At 39.2% G+C, this 18,922-nt stretch overlaps 3 protein-coding genes and 1 pseudogene across 4 annotated transcripts; 3 read left to right on the top strand and 1 right to left on the bottom strand.

The window, feature by feature from the left end:
- Nucleotides 1–3,643, top strand: part of LOC107698590 (deoxyribonuclease gamma-like) — an 8,957-nt pseudogene extending 5,314 nt beyond the window's left edge.
- Nucleotides 3,644–3,726: 83 nt separating this feature from the next.
- LOC107698594 (translation machinery-associated protein 7-like) lies at nt 3,727–5,028 on the bottom strand. Its single transcript, XM_016499643.1, has 4 exons — nt 4,914–5,028; nt 4,551–4,606; nt 4,338–4,425; nt 3,727–4,248 (listed from the first exon to the last, which is right to left on the bottom strand). The coding sequence occupies exons 1-4, from the start codon at nt 4,927–4,929 to the stop codon at nt 4,214–4,216; spliced, it is 195 nt and encodes a 64-aa protein (XP_016355129.1). The 5' UTR covers nt 4,930–5,028; the 3' UTR covers nt 3,727–4,213.
- A 225-nt stretch (nt 5,029–5,253) lies between these two features.
- On the top strand, nt 5,254–18,728 carry LOC107698574 (coiled-coil domain-containing protein 51-like). Of its 2 annotated transcripts, XR_001635359.1 has the most exons (5): nt 5,254–5,441; nt 5,871–6,240; nt 6,600–6,764; nt 8,164–9,042; nt 18,716–18,728. XR_001635359.1 is itself a non-coding variant. In XM_016499618.1 (4 exons), exons 2-4 carry the CDS (start codon nt 5,926–5,928, stop codon nt 8,941–8,943), a joined length of 1,260 nt encoding a protein of 419 aa, XP_016355104.1. In that variant the 5' UTR covers nt 5,254–5,441; nt 5,871–5,925; the 3' UTR covers nt 8,944–9,132. The 2 variants fall into 2 exon arrangements, 1 of the variants encoding a protein (XP_016355104.1); XM_016499618.1 differs by lacking the exon at nt 18,716–18,728 and having other exon boundaries at nt 8,164–9,132.
- Nucleotides 9,521–17,934, top strand: mcm2 (minichromosome maintenance complex component 2). The gene is made up of 16 exons (XM_016499601.1): nt 9,521–9,596; nt 10,304–10,488; nt 11,665–11,837; nt 11,938–12,210; nt 12,295–12,514; nt 12,701–12,908; nt 13,312–13,446; nt 14,391–14,582; nt 14,672–14,765; nt 14,853–15,103; nt 15,252–15,378; nt 15,572–15,684; nt 16,319–16,561; nt 16,979–17,161; nt 17,287–17,442; nt 17,552–17,934. Exons 1-16 carry the CDS (start codon nt 9,591–9,593, stop codon nt 17,660–17,662), a joined length of 2,670 nt encoding a protein of 889 aa, XP_016355087.1. The 5' UTR covers nt 9,521–9,590; the 3' UTR covers nt 17,663–17,934.
- Nucleotides 18,729–18,922: the final 194 nt, after the last annotated feature.

Raw genomic sequence — 18,922 nt, forward strand, 5'->3', positions numbered from 1 at the left:
ATGCATATGTGAGAGAGGCGTTTCCTGCACCTCCACTCTGTGGGGTGTCTCGAAGATGCCCGTGTATGTTTGTATTGTCTGTTTCTCAGGAGATCAAAGTATCTGAGTTTCTTTAATCCTTACAGTTGTTTGGAGGTTTTATTTTTATAACCAGAAACTAATGTTCCCAGAACGCTCTGGGAACCAAATTGCTAGCTGGGTGTTGGCTGGCACGCATTGTAGGAGCGCATGGGGTAAGATAAGCCGCTTTTTACTTTTGTGGTCCTCAAGATAAGGAAAATGAGGCAGAAGTACAATGAAAATATCTAAAGTAATTTCAGGATATTTCCTATCATTTCAAATTATTAGACTGTGTCCTTGACAAAGGGTTCTAAAAATATGGCTTCTTATAAAAAAAGTGTAACTGTGGCTCACTTTGCCCCAGGTTAGGGGTAAGTTGATCCAAGTCAGTGGGTAAGATGCACCATCTGGGTGTAAACTGACCTTGTGAAATTGTAAAGATAATTTACCCCCTTTAAAAACAAATTTCCTTTTACAGTCATATTTCGTTTCTTAGAGTTAACTTAAATAACATAAAGAGAACCAAATGAAGTTTAATTTTTAATCTTTGTTTGCATTTCTGAAACAATATGTTGAACACCAAAGTGTCAACCAGTGTCATACCAGTTTATACTTAAGAGATTTAACTTAATTTCAGTGCTTTATGGTGGGGTAAGTTAAAATGCTGGCTCAATTTACCCCACAGCTGCCATTTAAAAAAAAAAAAAAAAAACTAGCTAGCTTACTAATTCAGGCTAATATTTAACTAAATGATTTCATGTAGCTAAATCACCTATATACATCATAAATATTTTTAGACCTGGATAAATTTGCTTTGATGTAACAGCCATTACATCTGTTATGCTAAAATTTTACTTTGACAAGCCAAAAAGAGTTTTGTTTTTACTTCAAATGTTTCTCCTTTTTTTACAGTCTGGCAGAACTGATGGGTGGTTCCAAAATACATGGTCACATGACAGTAAAACTGTACAGTTGCCAAGTTACAGGGGGTGGGCCAACTTACCAACTGGCTCGACTTACCCCACTCTCCCTTATAAAAGTAGATCACATGTAATTTTCACAACTCGCTTTGTTTTATGGTGTTTTTGTCTACTAAACATTTTTGAAAATATGTTTCATCGGCTGAACAATTGATACGTTGTTAAAAAGTACAAGACCGCACTGTACTTCAGTCTCATTCCTGTCAAAAATTAAATATGGGGATATGGCGCTACACGGAATAGTGTCTATATGTCTGCCAATTTCTGATGTCTGATAAATAAATACATTTGTCAATGGCTCTAATTCTAAATTTAAAAACTCGCCCTGCCCATTCACTTTGAGCATTGCTTACATAGTCTAAAGGCACAGTGACAATAAAAACATAAAACAGGCTGGAATTCTAAAGATCAGACAGAGGGTGATAAAAGGTCATAAAAACAAATGTATTACTGTATTAGCACAAAAACTTTGTGCAAACATTACAGGTGGACCTCAGGGGAAATAAAGGTTTAAATATTAAAAGACTAACCCTTCAGGTTGTTGTTGTTTTCTTTTCTTAACTACATGGTCTGTTTTAAATATAAAGGGACGACCTGGTGGATTTGGTTGGGTCTTACCAATACAAAGACAATCAGTCTGGAGATGAAGATGCTTTTGCCAGAGAACCATATGTTCTGCGATTCAAAAACAGGTAAAGTACAACATATTATCATGTGTAACATCATTGGTAAAAGAATCTCGTGATTTTGGCACATTAATGCAAAATGCAGTGTAATTTTACTGGCCCTGACTTTGAATTTATGCTGGAAGGAAATGTGTTTTTTTTGTGTATTGTTTCCTTGTATTGTATTATGTAATAACTCAATTCCCAGTTTATGCAGTTGACAGTCAAAAACAAATAAAACAAATGTCACTGGCTAAGTAATTTACATTAATCCCCAGGTTGGGCTGTGACAGAGGGTGTGTGGAGATAAATTATTGTAATTACTATTCATTTTGTTCATGTCTTGGCAGTGTTGGAAGACTTGGTGCTGATGCCCGTCCACACCAAACCTGAAGATTCAGTGAAGGAACTTGTGAACTGTATGATGTGTTTCAGAATGTCAAGATGAAATGGAAGACTGATGTAAAACATTACGCAAAACTATAATACCTTTATGACAGTCAGCCATTGGTTGAGACAAAATTTGCTGAAAATGTATGCCATCAAAGATGTCGATGAGTTTGTTTCTTCATTGGAACAGAGTTGGAGAAATGTAGCATTGCATCACTTGCTCAGCAATGGATCCTCTGCAGTGAATGGGTGCCGTCAGAATGAGAGCCCAAACAGCTGATAAAAACATCACAGTAATCCACACCACTCCAGCTCATCAGTTAATGTCTTACAAGCATGTGCGCTTATAAGAAACAAATCCATCATTCAGACATTTTAACTTCAAACTGTCGCTTCTGGCCAAAATTCATAATAACGCTTCCTCCAGTGATAAAAGTTCATCTCCTGTTTTCCTCTCACATCAAAATCTGTCGACATGTTTGTTTAGAACTGCTTTTGCTTGTAAATGGTGCTCAATCTGTGATGCGCTTATAAGAAACAAATCCATCATTCAGACATTTTAACTTCAAACTGTCGCTTCTGGCCAAAATTCAAAATAACGCTTCCTCCAGTGATAAAAGTTCATCTCATGTTTTCCTCACATCAAAATCTGTCGACATGTTTGTTTAGAACTGCTTTTGCTTGTAAATGGTGCTCAATCTGTGCATATTTCTCTCCTGATTCGGATGAGATGACTTTTTCACTGGCGAAAGCAATATTATGTGTAAAGGAATTTTAAGTGGTTGAAGTAAAAACACCTTTGTGATGGATTTGCTTCTTACAAATGGCATTTGACTTCACAAGACATTAACTGATGGACTGGAGTGTTGTGGATTACTGTGATGTTTTTATCAGCTGTTTGGACTCTAATTCTGACGGCACCCATTCACTGCAGAGCATCCACTGGTGAGCAAGTGATGCAATGCTACATTTCTCCAAATCTGATGAAGAAACAAACACATCTACATTTTGGATGGCCTGAGTGTAAATACATTTTAAACAAATTAAAATTTTTGGGTGAACACGATGTAATGACATGCCACGTATTATTGCATTTACAAACAACCTAACCAAGTTTGTAATATAAGAATATATATAAAAAGTTTTTTTATAAAACAAAAATGTGCTTATCCATACAGAACGTCATGATTTTGGGGGACTTCAGTGCAGACGGCAGTTAGGTGTCTGATAATGAAATGAAAACAATCCGCATCAGGAGTGACGAGAACTTCCACTGGCTGATCACGGATGACGTGGACACCACAGCCAGCACCAGAAACGACAACACTTATGACCGGTAATTAATCAGTGTAAAAAAAAACAAACAACAAATATGATTTTGAGTCATTCTCATTAATGTGACGTGTTCATGCACAGGATCGTGGTATATGGAGACGATATGCTGAAAGGTGCGTTTCCGAATTCTGCAAAACCGTTCCAACTTCCAGAAGGCCTACAAACTGAAAGAGGAGGATGTAAACAAGAATCATTTTACATTTGAACTGATATTTAATCACACTTACCAAAACGTTATTACTGAACTGTAGCTTACAGAGGTTTTTTTTTTTTTTTTTTGGAGGACAGGTTGAGTATTCTTCTTAAACACAGATTTAATGTCTTCACAGGCGCTGAAGAAGTAGAAGTGGAACTGAAGAAAAAACGTCAACGTAAGACACATGAAGAGCATCTCAATGACTAATACTATATAACAAAAAGAAACAATAACATCAAGTTTTTTTTGTTTAGGTTGAACAAAGATGATATTGTGAGATGGAACATTCGTGGACAAGAAAAGTGTGGAGATCAGATGAAGATAAGCTTAACACATCTGTGATTGTTTACACGAGACTTGAAATGTTTGGATATTGTAGTTATTTTTCATGAGCTTTGACTGTCATATGAATGTTTCACAAAGACATTAAACATCCGAAATTGAAATTTACAGTCACTACAAACTTTATTCCTCTACAAAATATAAGAGAACAATAAACTAAAAAAAAAATCATTTTACGTCGCCACTGTGGACCCAAAACACGAGTTGGTGGTTTAAACAGCAAGCAAATATACACTAAAACACATTCATTTCTTCCCAGACTTCTTGATTCCGCCTCCAGCTACGGAAAGAGAGCAAAACAGAATTGCTTGTTGTGTGGAAAAACACAAACTATATAGAAAGATTGTCTGGTGGCTTTATGTCTCTTACTTAAAGGTCCTTTTCCAGTAGCCTTGGCTTTCAACTGTTCCATTGCTTTCTGCTCCTCTTTCTGTTTCTGTTTGAAAGCCATGTCCTCCTGTAGGAACGGGTAATGAAAATGCATTATTTCTGAATTCCCCTTGTTATTACTTCACTCTAAGCAGCTTATCTGTATTCTCAGTGTTTATTTCAGCAGAAACCTCGATGTACAAGTGAACTTACATCGTCCATATCCTTCGACTGCTTTTTGGGAGCCTTGAGAGGTTTCTTTTTACCTCCTGCATAATTAAGTATTTGGATACCATTATAACATCAAGAAATAAAAATAATACATTTGACAAAAAATGTTTAATATACACATTTATTAACATTAATAATGAATTTTAAATTGATTTTCAGTGTAACATTACAAAGAGAAACCAACCCACTCATTAAAATGTGAAATGTCTTAATACGGCTAATGCTAATAGCATCGTGAATATAAAGATAAACAACAAGTTAAAAATCATCGGAACTTCTCGTTTTTATTTTATGCGACGTTCTACTACGTGATGAAACGGTCTTTGTATTTTATTTGATTTTTACCTTCTCTTCCAGACATGCTGCTCAGATTATTCAGCGAACGCTTGTTTTCGAGTCACGCTGCAGCCTGTCTCTTGTTTTTTTCCGCGCTGTTAAGACCTCAGCGGTTACCCGGATGTACTGTTCCCGTCAAATGCCTGATTCATCTTTGCGAATCGGTTCATTCGGACGGTTAGTCGAAATGAACTGGATCATAAACTAACTGGATTCGTTCGAGTCGTGGAGTTCCTAGAAGATTCGGACACGGGTTTCCCCCCGCAATCTTATAATCTCCCCACTGTTGTTTGTTCTGGTTAATGCTATTTAAAAAAATCGTATAGTCGAGTGATTTGCAAATGATTCGCGAATCGGTTCAATTGAATCGTTAAAAAAAAAGAATCTTTCGAAAAGAGCACCAGCCAGACAGTGCCTGAAAGAAATGCAGCACGATGACATTTCAGGAAACTAGACAGAAATATTATATAATATACAGTCTGTAAACATGATAAATTACTGACCCGAGCAGAAACGTCACGAATCGGAGAATCGCTGGTATGAGTTTGGTTGGTTCTTGTCCTGAAATTAATTCAGTTAGAAATGTAAACATTGTTTGCCGATTCATTCATCAGCTCGACAATCAGTTTAAATGAATTTATAATAACAGTTTCGGGACCAATACACATATAACAGCAACATCAGCGTCATACTTACTTTGATCATAATTATTCACTTGTAAATTACCAACATGGACAACTTTAATTTATGTTGTGTTACTGACTTTCAAAAATGAAAACTGAATCCGAAACTAAATATAAGTAAATGTCCTATTTAGTCTATATTTATCATTGTCAACCTCTCTATTTTTTTGTATTTGCAAATGCAAACAAAGTTAGCTAGTGGAGCTAGAAAACATCATCTTTTTTTTTATTGTATCACTGATACCACCTTATGAATCATCTCATGAAGTCCCTATATTTTTAGTATGTTTACAGGTTGCATATTTGACGTGAGTCGGCCCCACATATGAGGCTCTTCAATGAGGTTCAGAGGGAACACTGTATTTCCAAGCGGCTCCATGTGTCTCTACCGACACCAGGTGTCCGGTCCGGTCCAGTGGAACCTCCACAGAAGCTATTGCACCCAGCAGCAAAGTCCCAAAGATGAGCCGAATAAAATTACATCCGTTAAGGAGCGCACAGCGTCTGCGGTAACATATGCTGGAGAGCTGGGAAGGCAGTGGGGCCGAAATGTGGTGAAAACCACAACAGTGAGCGTCAACTACTGGTGGGAGAGATATGAGGAGTTTGTCGGGCTTAATGAAGTCCGAGATGCTCAGTCCAATGTCACAGAGGTAACGTATGACAAATGACCCAGAAAAGACAAACCTTTGAGTAGACACGTTTACATGCATCCAAATAATCCATTAGTAATTGGATTGATGGTTCAATCGGATTGAAAAGCATTCATGTAAATACTTCGATTGAGCTCGAGCTGAATGAAAATCGATCGGATTAGATGAGGTGGTGTTGACACTTGGGGTGGCCAACCATATTTCAATGGGGGCCACCATGTAGACCCGCCCCTGCTTCTCAGTCGGATTCAAAGTTCCTTTTCAATTCATTCCGATTGACAAAAATGAGTGCATGTAAACATACTTACTCTTGGATTCATTTAAATGTGAGTATAATCTGAATTGTGTTTTGCTGTTAGGCCGAAAAGGCCTTCATGGTCGCCAGAGGAATCGTCAGAGAAGCTCACACCAGCCTGGAGGCTCTCCAAGTTCGGCTGAAGGAAGTGAGGGACCGTTTGGACCGCGTGTCACGTGAAGAGGCACATTATTTAGAGTTAGCCACACTGGAACATAAGTTACTGCAGGTGAGGTGGACCTAGTAATGTCGTGTGATATGGACAAAAAATTATCACGATACAGTTTTTCATATCAGTCGATAACGATAATTATCACGATTCATTTCAAATCTTAATTTCTTTCATGTTTAAAGGCAGATTTTTGCTCCTCAGTGAAAGTTAATTGTGGTTTTAAACTACTTTTTATGGTCAGAACACGTTTTTGAATTTTACACTTTTCCAGTCATTTTTCCTTAACAAAATAATGATCTTAATAGAAAATAATTAATTTCTTAGTTTCTGCATGTTCTAATGAGTGATATCGTTTCAAATCATGAAGCAGGTTTGTGTTGCCTGACTTTGATGACGCGTATCTTCAGCACAGTTTGCAGTGCAGGCTCTAATATTAATATTTTATTTTTGTCTATTAAACATTTCTAATATTAAACGTATTATAATATTGCATTTTTTGTCTCTTAGAAATGTACATTTGACAGTAGCTTGAGATGACAGTAGTAGTAGCTTGAGTTAGGATGCAGATGTAAATTTATGTTCGTTATCAAAAATAGTAACAACCTCATTTTTATATGGTGAAATGTAATTATTCTGACTTGAGTTTTATTAAAATTAACCATTGGCCTTCCAGAATAGCATACATTTAGATCATGATAACCAGAGTTAAAACCAAACATACAGCACCTCAATACCATGGTAAAATATAACTATATGGTTTTTAGGTATCTGTACACTCTAAAAAATGCTGGGTTAAATACAACCCAGTGCTGGGTAAAATAGGGACAAACCCAGCAATTGGGTTGTTTTGGCCCAGCGGTTGGGTTACTACCCAGCATTTAACATTTAACCCAACCGCTGGGTCAAAACAACCTAATTGCTGGGTTTGTCCCTATTTTACCCAGCACTGGGTTGTATTTAACCCAGCATTTTTAAGAGTGTAAACAGTAGTCTAAATACAGTAAATCCATGGTAAATGATGGCGATTTGTAGATTGAAAAGCCTTCTGACTGTATCATTGCGCACAGTGTTTTTGCTGTTTCATCTGGCTTTAAACTAGTTTAAATAATTTGTGTTCTTCTCTGAATTCAAGCTCTTCACTCTGGATCTCACAGCGCTGTTTAGTGTCATGTGACCAAGACTCATCAGCGAGTAAACGCATTTGCTCTAGTAAACTCGTGCTGTGCTGCCGTTTGAAGTTTGAGCCGAGTGGATAAATGGTCCGTGTGACGTGGTTCACATGAGTAGTGCTGATTCGTTCTGCTTTTGGTGCATAACCACTGTATCAAACACTTATCGTTTTATCGAGGAAATGTATATCGCGATTATTTTCATTATCGATTATTTTATCGCCCAGCCCTATACGTATATGGATTGCACAATTGCACCTTCCCTTTAACGTTTTTGTCGTTTACAGGAAGAACGGCGCCTCAGAACAGCCTATGAGAACGCAGAAGGCGGCGAGCGAGAGAAGTTTGCGCTCTTCTCTGCTGCCGTGCGAGGGAGCCACGAGAAAGAGCGGACCAGGGCTGAACGTACCAAAAACTGGTCCGTTATTGGTTCGGTGTTGGGCGCTGTCATTGGCGTGATGGGTTCGACTTATATAAACCGGGTACGTTTGCAGGAACTCAAGAGCCTGTTGCTGGAGGCCCAGAAGGGACCGGTGAGTCTTCAGGAAGCCATCAAGGTCCAGGCCAACATGCACAAAACGCAACAAGACGAACTCCGCAACCTCATCGACTCACTCAGGATGGCTTTGAAAGGCAGTGTAAAAGATGTGAAAACAGTCAAACCAGCGTTTGTCCCACCAGCAACTGCCGTCGTCCCAACTTCTGCATCCAGTTCTTCAGAAGAAGCGATCCGAGAGATTCTCCAACACAGCCAAAGAGCCCAAGGGCTCATTGAAAGCCTTAAACCACAGCTGGAGCAGCTGGAGGAGAATGTTGGGAAGGTTGAGACCGAGCTGCAGGCGGTCAAGACGACCCTGCAGTATCGTCCCACGGAGAAGCCAGTCATTCAAACCCGAGATGCGCAGCTTTTTGTATGCGATACAGAGACAGTTGTTCAAGGCCTCGGTCAAACGGAGAAAAGACTGGAGGCGCAGATCAACAAAACAACTCAATACAATACAGTCCTGACCTGTGCTGCGTTTGCTGTGACTGTGCCAGTTCTGTACATATTGTTGAGAGGTGCTTGAAAAGTATGCAGACAGTGTGCACTTTAGGGGCCAATTAATACACTAGAGAAAAATTTATCTAAAGAGTACAATTATTGTCCAAGGCTGTAAAAGATCAGTGTCAATGCTACGTTTCATTGTTGTATGTACATTCTTTGTGTTATTTTAATTCTTCATACTAAACCAGTAACATACTGTACTTAAGAATGTGATCATTTAAATTAAATTCTTTACACAAAGAAACAACACTCATGTTTTCTTTAGAAAATGTAAAAAAAAATCTAGTTCGTTTTATTATAAACTTAAAAAACGGTTTACTATAGAACCGTCTGAGGAGTCACATAGTTTGGCACTTATGTGAGTCTTCACTGTAGTTCCGACTGCTTATTTTATTTAACACAAAATGTGAACTTTCACTATCTATTATAGTGCTTTGTGTGTTTTTTTTCTATCGATGTCCGCCACCTTTCTCGCGTCAAACCAATGAACGTTCAGTTTGGAATGACGTTGTTGCCACCGAACCAATCACAGTGCTCAGACTCTTCCTGATACATATTTATAACGCCTCGCGCGCTTTGTGGTCACGTGGAGCATTTCGCGCGAAAAATCGGTCTTCCCGGGAAAAGCTAGTCTACAGGTTTGCTGCTGTTCAAAACGGTCGTGAGAAGATGGCGGTGAGTGTATTTCTGTGTAATATGATGTTTATTTAAATAGATCTTTTAAACGATTGTTCAAATATGTTTTAAAGTATTTGAAGTTTGCAAACGTGTTCGAAATTATGCGTGCATGGCTTGTCTTGTAGGATTGTCTAGTAAAGTTAAAATGTAATGATCTTGATATTTTAATAAACTCAATGCAATAAACATTAACAAGTGTGCGTTCACATTTACACATCCGTTGTGATCTCGATTTCTGTGTTATATATTTTTTGTTACAACCGTACCTGTGAAATCATTTCATTGATTAGAATTTTTTTTTTGATATTATATAAATATGATAGAAATGTGTGGTTTTAACGTGACTAAAAACTGATGCATGACATATATTCATATAAATATACTAAGAATATTGTCTGTTGAAGAGTTATGCTGGCCTAAAAAGGTCCCACGTGGGTAAAACTAGTTTCTTTGTTGTGGTTCAGCAGTTGTTACAAGTTATAACTGACTTTTCTTAAATAATGTGATGGTAGAGATTGAGTGTGTAACACATTGGCAGATTGACAGGTCTGTTTTTCAGATGTAATACTTGGTTTCAGTATTATTACCTCAGCCTGATCTAGTTACACATGTGCATTTTCCTCATTGACATTTAAAATTTCTCCTTAAGTTCTAGTGTAAAGATTTTTGTTTTATATAACACTGACTTTTTTGTTTCAAAACAGGATTCATCAGAGTCGTTTCACATGGCCACCAGCCCCAGTCGTGGCTCGCGGCGGGGTGACCTGACCTCCAGCCCCGGCCGAGATCTGCCCCCGTTTGAGGACGAGTCCGAGGGGCTTCTGGGAGACAGTATTCCTGATGAGGAGGACAGAGACGGAGAGGAGCTGATCGGAGATGGGATGGAGAGGTGAGAGACTGTGCTTCTGATGGTGGGCATGTTTATGATGGCTTGCAGATAATAACTTGCAAAATGTAGGCATGACAATTATAACTGTGCCTAAAGCCCTATTCGCACGGGATTAGTATTACCTGGTGACCTCCAGTCATTTGTAATAATTGCGGAGGTTGTCTGTGATCTTAATCCCGTGCGAATCGGCCATGTCTGTAATTTGTAAAGTAAAAATTCCCCCGCAAAAGACCTACCATATTTCGCCGAACACCGAGGTCCTGTGATAATATTAGTCCCGTGCGAATCGGCATCTCTGTGATGCTGGCCGCATATCATTTTTCGAGGTTTTTGTTTGCTGTGCGCCTTTTTATCCATCTTCCGCGAAGAATGGAGCTGCGTTGGAGTGTTTGATAGTATTTTGGGTGCTGTCATCATATCGCTACACCATACAATTTGCAGAAAGAGAAAGCTGAAAAGGGTTTGAGGTTAATGTGTTACAAATAAATCAAGCATAAAGCTTGATATATTATTTTAACCTGGTGAAATGTAAATGACACAGTGCACGAAACTATATTAGTTTCTTTTTTTTTAAATCCATCTGGACCATAGAACGGGACTCTCAAAGCCTTGACATCCGGGTATCTGGTAGATAAGTCGGTAAATTCGAGTAAAATCACAGGCTTCGCTTATCCCGTGCAAATGCACCACACGAAATTCAGATGTGGGGGGCGGTTTTCAAAATCACACAAGGTCCCCAGATAATACTATTCCCGTGCGAATAGGGTTTAAGACCGTTTTATATCCTGATGTGGTGATATAAAAGCTAATAAGCTTATATAAGATATAAGCTAATTTTGGGATACTGCATTTCCAAACATAAGGCATCTGAAATTATGATTACATGACAGTGCTTATTATTGCATGTAGCCTGTGCACAAGTAGTTTATTATGTAGGGAACAAGAGCCATTAATGGCTTCCTCAGTTGCAGCAACTTTTATTTTTATTATTTTTTATTATTTATATTATTTACTTTGTGCTGGTTTCCAAGGGTATGACAGTTTTGTTCACTTGATTTAATGGGATGAAACCGGTGCTTTAAATGCAAATGATTCATGCAATATTCCAATTTTCCCAAAGTTAACTTTGGATGAAAACACAGCTAACAAGCTAACATTTTTACTGTATTTTTGCAGAGACTACCGTGTCATTCCGGAACTGGACCGTTATGAAGCAGAGGGTCTGGATGAGGATGAAGATCTCAGTGAACTTTCTCCCGGCGCTCGGGCGGAAGCTGAAGCAGCCATGAGACGGCGGGACAGAGAACAGGGCCTTGGTATGGGCCGCATCGGACGCGGACTTCTGTACGGTGGGTGTTCTAGTCATCGAAAAATAATTGTACCGCAAGCCACTCAAGGAAAAAGTAATTAAACTAGTTTAAACCTTGTTTGTGATTCTGCGATGGACAGACAGTGACGACGAGGACGACAAACGGCCCACGAAGAGGCAGCGGGTTCTCGCGGAGAGGGCAGCTGAGGGCGTCGCGATGGATGGCGAGGATGAAGAGATGATCGAAAGCATTGAGAACCTGGAGGACATGAAGGGCCACACGGTCAGGGAGTGGGTTTCAATGGCCGCCCCACGACTGGAGATCTACCACCGCTTCAAGAACTTCCTGCGCACACACGTGGATGAGCACGGACACAACGTCTTCAAAGAGCGCATCAGCGACATGTGCAAAGGTGGGTGGCGGACGGTCGTCTGGGAAAACTGTGTAATATAGTCCAGACGCGGTGATTCGACTTGATATTTTGCGATTTTTACAGAAAATAAGGAGAGTTTACTGGTGAACTATGAAGAGCTTGCATCCAGGGAGCACGTGCTGGCGTATTTTCTGCCGGAGGCTCCTGCCGAGATGCTGAAGATCTTCGATGAAGCCGCCAAAGAGGTGGTGCTTGCGATGTACCCCAAATACGACAGAATCGCACATGAAATCCACGTCCGCATCGGCAACCTGCCATTGGTGGAAGAACTTCGATCGCTCCGGTATGAACAATTTCATGTCTTTTGGTTTTCGTAATGCATTTTAGACACATAATGCACAGCTGTGATCTCTTTTGTGGGTTTTTCAGAAAAATGTATTTAAAAATTTAAAAAAATAATGTAATAAAAATAAATATTTATTTATTTATTGATATTTATTTTAAATATTTATTTATTTATTTTTTCCAGGCAACTTCACCTGAACCAGTTGATCCGCACCAGCGGTGTGGTGACCAGCTGCACTGGAGTTCTGCCGCAGCTCGGTATGGTGAAATACAACTGTAACAAGTGTAACTTCATCTTGGGACCCTTCTTCCAGTCCCAGAACCAGGAGGTGAAGCCGGGCTCCTGTCCCGAGTGTCAATCACTCGGTCCGTTTGAGATCAACATGGAGCAGGTGCGTGAGGAAAACCTTTCTCTGCGATTTGCAGTTGAGAGTATAGTGTATTTGGGAGAATCTTAAAATCTTTAAAGAAAATTGTGGATTTAACCATTTATTTTTTATTGATTAAAACAAAACTAAAGACCATTTTTCACAATTTGAGAGATTTATCTATATTTATTTTATCTGATCCAAACAGAATTTAGCAGTTGGTGATTAATCAACCTTTAATCCTGATTATTCAATAATAAACCAATACATTTCAGAAAAGAAATTGCGTTCTTGCTTATCTACTTATGTAAATGTGCTCTTAAGAGCACAGCTTTTGCCATCTCATTTTTGCCGTTTGTTGCCATAGCAGCAGGAAGCAGATGTTTCTTTTTTTTTTCTTGTTAGCTAAGGTTCTTGCCTTTCACAGACAGTGTACCAGAACTACCAGCGTATCACCATTCAGGAGAGTCCTGGCAAAGTCGCGGCAGGCCGCCTGCCTCGCTCCAAAGACGCCATCCTGCTGGCTGACTTGGTGGACACCTGCAAACCCGGAGACGAGATTGTGAGTCAGCAGACACTGATGAATACAACATTTATCAAAACCCCTTTAATGAACAAGCTTGACCTGCACTGATTTATCCCAACCACTAGAGGCAATGGTTTTGTGGCGTAAGATGAAGCTTTGGATAAAGGTCACTGTTAATTTAGGAATTTTAGCCATTAAACATCTTGACTTGTCTTAAAATATAAATAAAATAATATAAATTCTGTAAAACTGAATAATATTCAAATAAGTAATACATGCCCCCAAATATGTCATTTCGGACCTGAAAATATAAAAAAATTAGCCTTTTGTGTTAACACATTTGTGCTACTCACTGAAACTATATAATATAAATATAAGTAATATTTATGTACAATAGAGTCCCTAAATGTGTATTGATATTTTATTTCTTACTATATAACATTTTAAAAATTGCTTAATTATATGTCTAAATAAAATATACCCTCTAAAAGTGTGTTCTTTTTGCTGGAGCGACACAACAGCTGCATCTTTTGTTATTATAGCTAAATCAAGTATTCAATTTAAAGTATGCCCATTTAAATGTTTATATATATTTCCACACCATTTAAAAATGCATATAATGCTTAAATATATATGTAAATAAACAAATATGAATTATTTTGGCTGGAGCTCACAGGAATCTACCATCACAACTAGGGTTGCAAAAAGGTGAAACATTTCCAGTAAATTTCAGAAATATTCCAGAAATTTTGGAAACTTTCCAGGATTTTTTGGAGTGGTCCAGGGATTTTTGGAAACCCCTTGCAACCCCTTTGCAACCCTAATCACAACAACTTATATTTATATCACAATAAGTAATATTCAAGCAAAATGTGTCCATCTAAATGTGTATTTATTTCTTTTTCCACTATATAACATTGCAAGTATTCATTTAATATATATTTAAATACTGTATATCCTCAAATGATTTATTTTTGCAGGAGCTCACAGGAATCTACCACAACAACTACGACGGCTCTCTCAACATGGCTAACGGCTTCCCTGTCTTCGCTACTGTAATCCTGGCCAATCACATCGCCCGTAAGGATGAGGGCGTGGCCGTGGCGGAGCTCACTGATGAAGACATCAAAGCCATCATGGCTCTGTCCAAAGACGAGCGCATCGGAGAACGGGTGAGCGATGGTCACATATCAAAGTTTGAGCTTGAACTTCTGAGTATATCATAACATTTCCCAGATTAAGCTTAATTTTCCTCCTACAGATTTTCGCAAGTATTGGTCCGTCCATCTATGGGCACGAAGACATCAAACGCGGTCTGGCGCTTGCTCTGTTTGGCGGCGAAGCCAAGAATCCAGGTATCCTGCTCATGCTCTTTTCACAGCTGTTAATTTACACGTCCGAGTCCTTCAAGTTCCTCAATTGTCTTCTGGCTCCCTCAACAGGTGGGAAGCACAAGGTGCGTGGCGATATTAACGTTCTCCTATGTGGAGATCCGGGCACAGCCAAGTCCCAGTTCCTAAAGTACGTCGAGAAGGTTTCGAGTCGCGCGGTCTTCACTACAGGCCAGGGCGCTTCCGCTGTGGGTCTGACGGCTTACGTGCAACGTCATCCCGTGACTCGAGAGTGGACGCTGGAGGCGGGAGCGTTGGTGCTGGCGGACCGAGGTGTCTGCCTCATTGACGAGTTTGATAAGGTGAGCGAATGTTAAAATTGGTGCCGTGTGTTGAGTTGGGAACGGTTTGTAGCTTTAAAGACGTTTTTGATGCACTGTTCCACCAATTTTTGGACAAGCAATTTTTTGGTGAATAGTTAAGTGAACCTGTTTTTTCTTCATTTTTAAGATGAACGATCAGGACAGGACCAGCATCCATGAGGCCATGGAGCAGCAGAGCATCTCCATTTCTAAAGCTGGGATTGTCACATCGCTGCAGGCTCGCTGCACTATCATCGCTGCCGCCAACCCTATCGGTGCGTTCTGGGAGCGTTTTAATGAAAGTCTAAATGAGGGTCATCACTTCAATTTTGCCATCGGCACTTCAAGAGTTGCGTGTTAATCTGAAGCACAGTCATGTTCTTAATTACTTTCTGCTGGACTAAAAGTTGCAGCAAAGTTTTTTGGCAGCAGTAATTTTTCTTATGAAAGTGTTCTTTCTCTTAAAAGGTGGGCGTTACGACCCGTCGCTCACGTTTTCGGAAAACGTGGACCTGACAGAGCCCATCATTTCTCGATTTGACGTTCTGTGTGTTGTAAGAGACACCGTCGACCCTGTGCAGGTAAGTCCGTAGATGTCTTCGGGGCGTTAACACTGCGTTTTCAACTGAAAATGTAAAACTTTTTATGCATTTTGGCCGTTCATTTACTTTTTTGGGGGCCTGAAGATGTGAACATTTGAAAACTGTTGGTTTTCAAAGGGCCGGTTTTGGAAAACGATATCGTTATCGTCTCTGTGTAAACTACAGAAACACAAATTTCTGAAAACTGACGTGTTCAGTCTATAGGTACATGCGTAGGTGTGTAGTGTTTCTTTGCAATGTGACACTAGGCGCGTTTCCATTACAGATTTGTGCAAAACTTTGGCGATATTTTGTAAACTTTTTTGCGATATATGGCCGTTTTTGCGAAATTGACGCATTTCCATTAGGCGTATTTTCAATTCGCAATTTCAATTTGCGCAATTTGAAGGGTAATGGAAACGCGGCTATTGCCATCTACTGGCCTGGCATGCATAATACAGCATTTTTAGCCGTTTTCGCAGATCCGTGTAAATGGGGATTATTTTGACAACGTTTCTTTTCAACGAAACTTTTCAAAAAGGCTAACAGTGCCACTTTTAGTACATTGTTGTCGTGTAAACATATCCTGCTCAAGCTTTGCCAATCTCTTTACCCATAATTCTCTTCGGTTTAGGATGAGATGCTGGCACGCTTCGTGGTGGGCAGCCACATCAAACATCACCCGAGCAACAAAGAAGGGGGCGTGGCCAGTCTTGAGGAGGTGGTGCTGCCAAACACCTTCGATGTCCCACCCATCCCTCAGGAGCTGCTCAGGAAGTATATCATGTATGCGAAAGAACGCGTGCGACCAAAACTTAATCGGATGGACCAGGACAAGGTGGCCCGAATTTACAGCGACCTTCGAAAAGAGTCTATGGTAAGAGTCGCATTTGAAGTGTGAAATGTAAATTCACAATTACGAGTTTATAACTTGCAATTGTGAGATTATAAACTGGCAATTCTGAGAAAAGTGTGAATTGTGAGATATAAACTCTCAATTGCGAGTAAAGAGTCAGAAGATTTGAAATTACCTTGCTTCCATAACTTGCTGCCAAGAAATGTAAAAAATAAAAACAAGTATAACTGGGGTGTTTTTATTGTTTTACATTGCGACTGTCAAAAATAGTCTATGGTGAGAATAACATTTGAAGCTAAAGACAATTTTAAGAAGTTCCACCATTTTTTAGGCCATTCTGCAGGGTTTTTCCCCCCAAAATGTGCACAAAAAAATGCGTCTGTCTGGGCGTAGTTATCACTGAAATGTCAGCGAGTAATCATGTATGTTGTCTCGCAGGCTACAGGAAGTATCCCAATCACCGTGCGTCACATAGAGTCCATGATCCGCATGGCCGAGGCACACGCCCGCATGCATCTGCGGGACTATGTGCTGGAGGACGACGTGAACATGGCCATCCGTGTCATGCTGGAAAGCTTCATCGACACGCAGAAGTTCAGCGTGATGAGGAGCATGCGGAAGGTGAGCAAACTGATCTGGCAACGGTTTTCCATGTGTGCTTCGCTGCGCATGTCTTGCGACTGCAAGGATTCTGTCTGATCCTGCTCAAGTTGGTAACCGAAGTCACATTTATTGCATTTCTACAGACGTTCGCGCGGTATCTGGCCTTCAGACGAGACAACAACGAGCTGTTGCTCTTCATCCTGAAGCAGCTGGTTTCCGAGCAGGTCGCATATCAGCGCAACCGTTACGGAGCCCAGCAGGACACCATCGAGATTCCTGAAAAGGATCTGGTGGACAAGGTACCTAATAGATGTTTAAATCGAAAAGTCCCCATAAGTACTATATTACAGAGATATTACACGTGTCATTTGCGAATTTGAGTTGTAATGCCACCTTTTTTGTCCTCAGGCCCGACAGATTAACATCCACAACCTGTCTGCGTTTTACGACAGCGAGCTGTTCCGCTCGAACAGATTCTCCCACGACGCCAAGAAAAAGCTCATCGCACAGAAGTTCTAGGCATTCGTTATGGATTTGTTTGCAAGGAATTGCGTAGAATCCCTTGGACTTGTATATATTCCGTCATGCAGTTGTCGGATTGAATGTTGTTTTTGGTCTTTTCATTAACTTGTTACCGTAGTCATTACGGTTGTAGTGATCTGCTTGGCTCACGCAGTCTTGTTGGCTGTCATTCTTGAAATTTCTCTAGTGTCAGTTTTGCAGAAGTACTGCATGTATCGAATTTGTGATGTAAAAAAAAAAAAAAAACTTTTGTACTGTTGTGTTCTGAACAATAAATCTTAAGCTGTGTATGTAATTGGCTGTTTAGAATTATTATAGTAGTGTAATCTCTACTTGAAGCTTTTTTACGCCGTGAGTAAAAATATTAAAAAGGTAATTGTGACTATTTCACTATTCAGTTTTTTTCCTTAGAATTGTAAGTATATGTTATAAACTTAAAATTCTGACTTTTCCCTCAAGATTCTGACTTGTCGCAAATGTCTTTTTTTTTTTTCCTCTGAATTTTGAATTTATTTTGCAATTTTTATTTTTCCCTCAAAATTCTGAGTTTACACTCGCACTTCTGACTTTCTTCCTCAGAATTCCGAGTTCATGTTGCGAGGAAAAAATGGAATTGTGAGATGTAAACTTTCAACTGTGAGGTTATAAAAAAGAAAAGTTCGAATTGTGAGAAATAAAGCGCCATAATTTTAAGAAACCGTTGCAGTTACCTTTATTTTCTGTTTGCAGAAACAAGCTTGCAAAACGTACCGAAAGCAAATAAAAAAAATAATAATAATTTTTAATTACATTTATTTTTACATAGCTAAAACGGTGTACTTCACTACAATTAGACGCAGACAGTAGTGAAGTATTTTTACTTTGCTCAAGTAAATGTAAAATTATCTGTAGTTTATCAGAGTGTTTTTCTTTGGAAAACTTTTACTTCACTACATTCCAAAGCATAATGTCTTACTTTTTACTGCACTACATTTCATAAATAAAAGTTGTTGTTTGTTTTACCTTTCATACTTGAGAACATTAAAAATGTAGTACTTTCTTCTACTCGAGTAAATATTTCAATTACTTTTACTTGAGTGAAAGAAAGAAAGTAATAGATCTCTAATGTAATTAAGTATTAAATTATATTTAATATGAAACGAGAAAGTGCAATATTATGCTTTGGAATGTTGTGAAGTAAAGTTTTCTAAAGAAAAACACAGATAAAGTACTGACACCTGAAAAGTACTTTTACAGCAGAGTGGAAATACTAAACTA

This window comes from Sinocyclocheilus anshuiensis, unplaced genomic scaffold, assembly GCF_001515605.1.
Source record: "Sinocyclocheilus anshuiensis isolate Anshui unplaced genomic scaffold, SAMN03320099.WGS_v1.1 scaffold118, whole genome shotgun sequence".
Taxonomy (NCBI): domain Eukaryota; kingdom Metazoa; phylum Chordata; class Actinopteri; order Cypriniformes; family Cyprinidae; genus Sinocyclocheilus; species Sinocyclocheilus anshuiensis.

Coding starts and splice junctions, on each gene's coding strand:
- LOC107698594 (XM_016499643.1), bottom strand. Junction 4,426..4,550: donor AGTCGAAGGATATGGACGAT/GTAAGTTCACTT, acceptor CCGTTCCTACAG/GAGGACATGGCTTTCAAACA. Junction 4,249..4,337: donor TACTGGAAAAGGACCTTTAA/GTAAGAGACATA, acceptor CTCTTTCCGTAG/CTGGAGGCGGAATCAAGAAG.
- mcm2 (XM_016499601.1), top strand. Junction 10,489..11,664: donor ATCGGAGATGGGATGGAGAG/GTGAGAGACTGT, acceptor GTATTTTTGCAG/AGACTACCGTGTCATTCCGG. Junction 12,211..12,294: donor CATCAGCGACATGTGCAAAG/GTGGGTGGCGGA, acceptor CGATTTTTACAG/AAAATAAGGAGAGTTTACTG.
- LOC107698574 (XM_016499618.1), top strand. CDS start 5,926: ATGAGGTTCAGAGGGAACACTGTATTTCCAAGCGGCTCCATGTGTCTC. Junction 6,241..6,599: donor CTCAGTCCAATGTCACAGAG/GTAACGTATGAC, acceptor TTTTGCTGTTAG/GCCGAAAAGGCCTTCATGGT. Junction 6,765..8,163: donor TGGAACATAAGTTACTGCAG/GTGAGGTGGACC, acceptor TGTCGTTTACAG/GAAGAACGGCGCCTCAGAAC.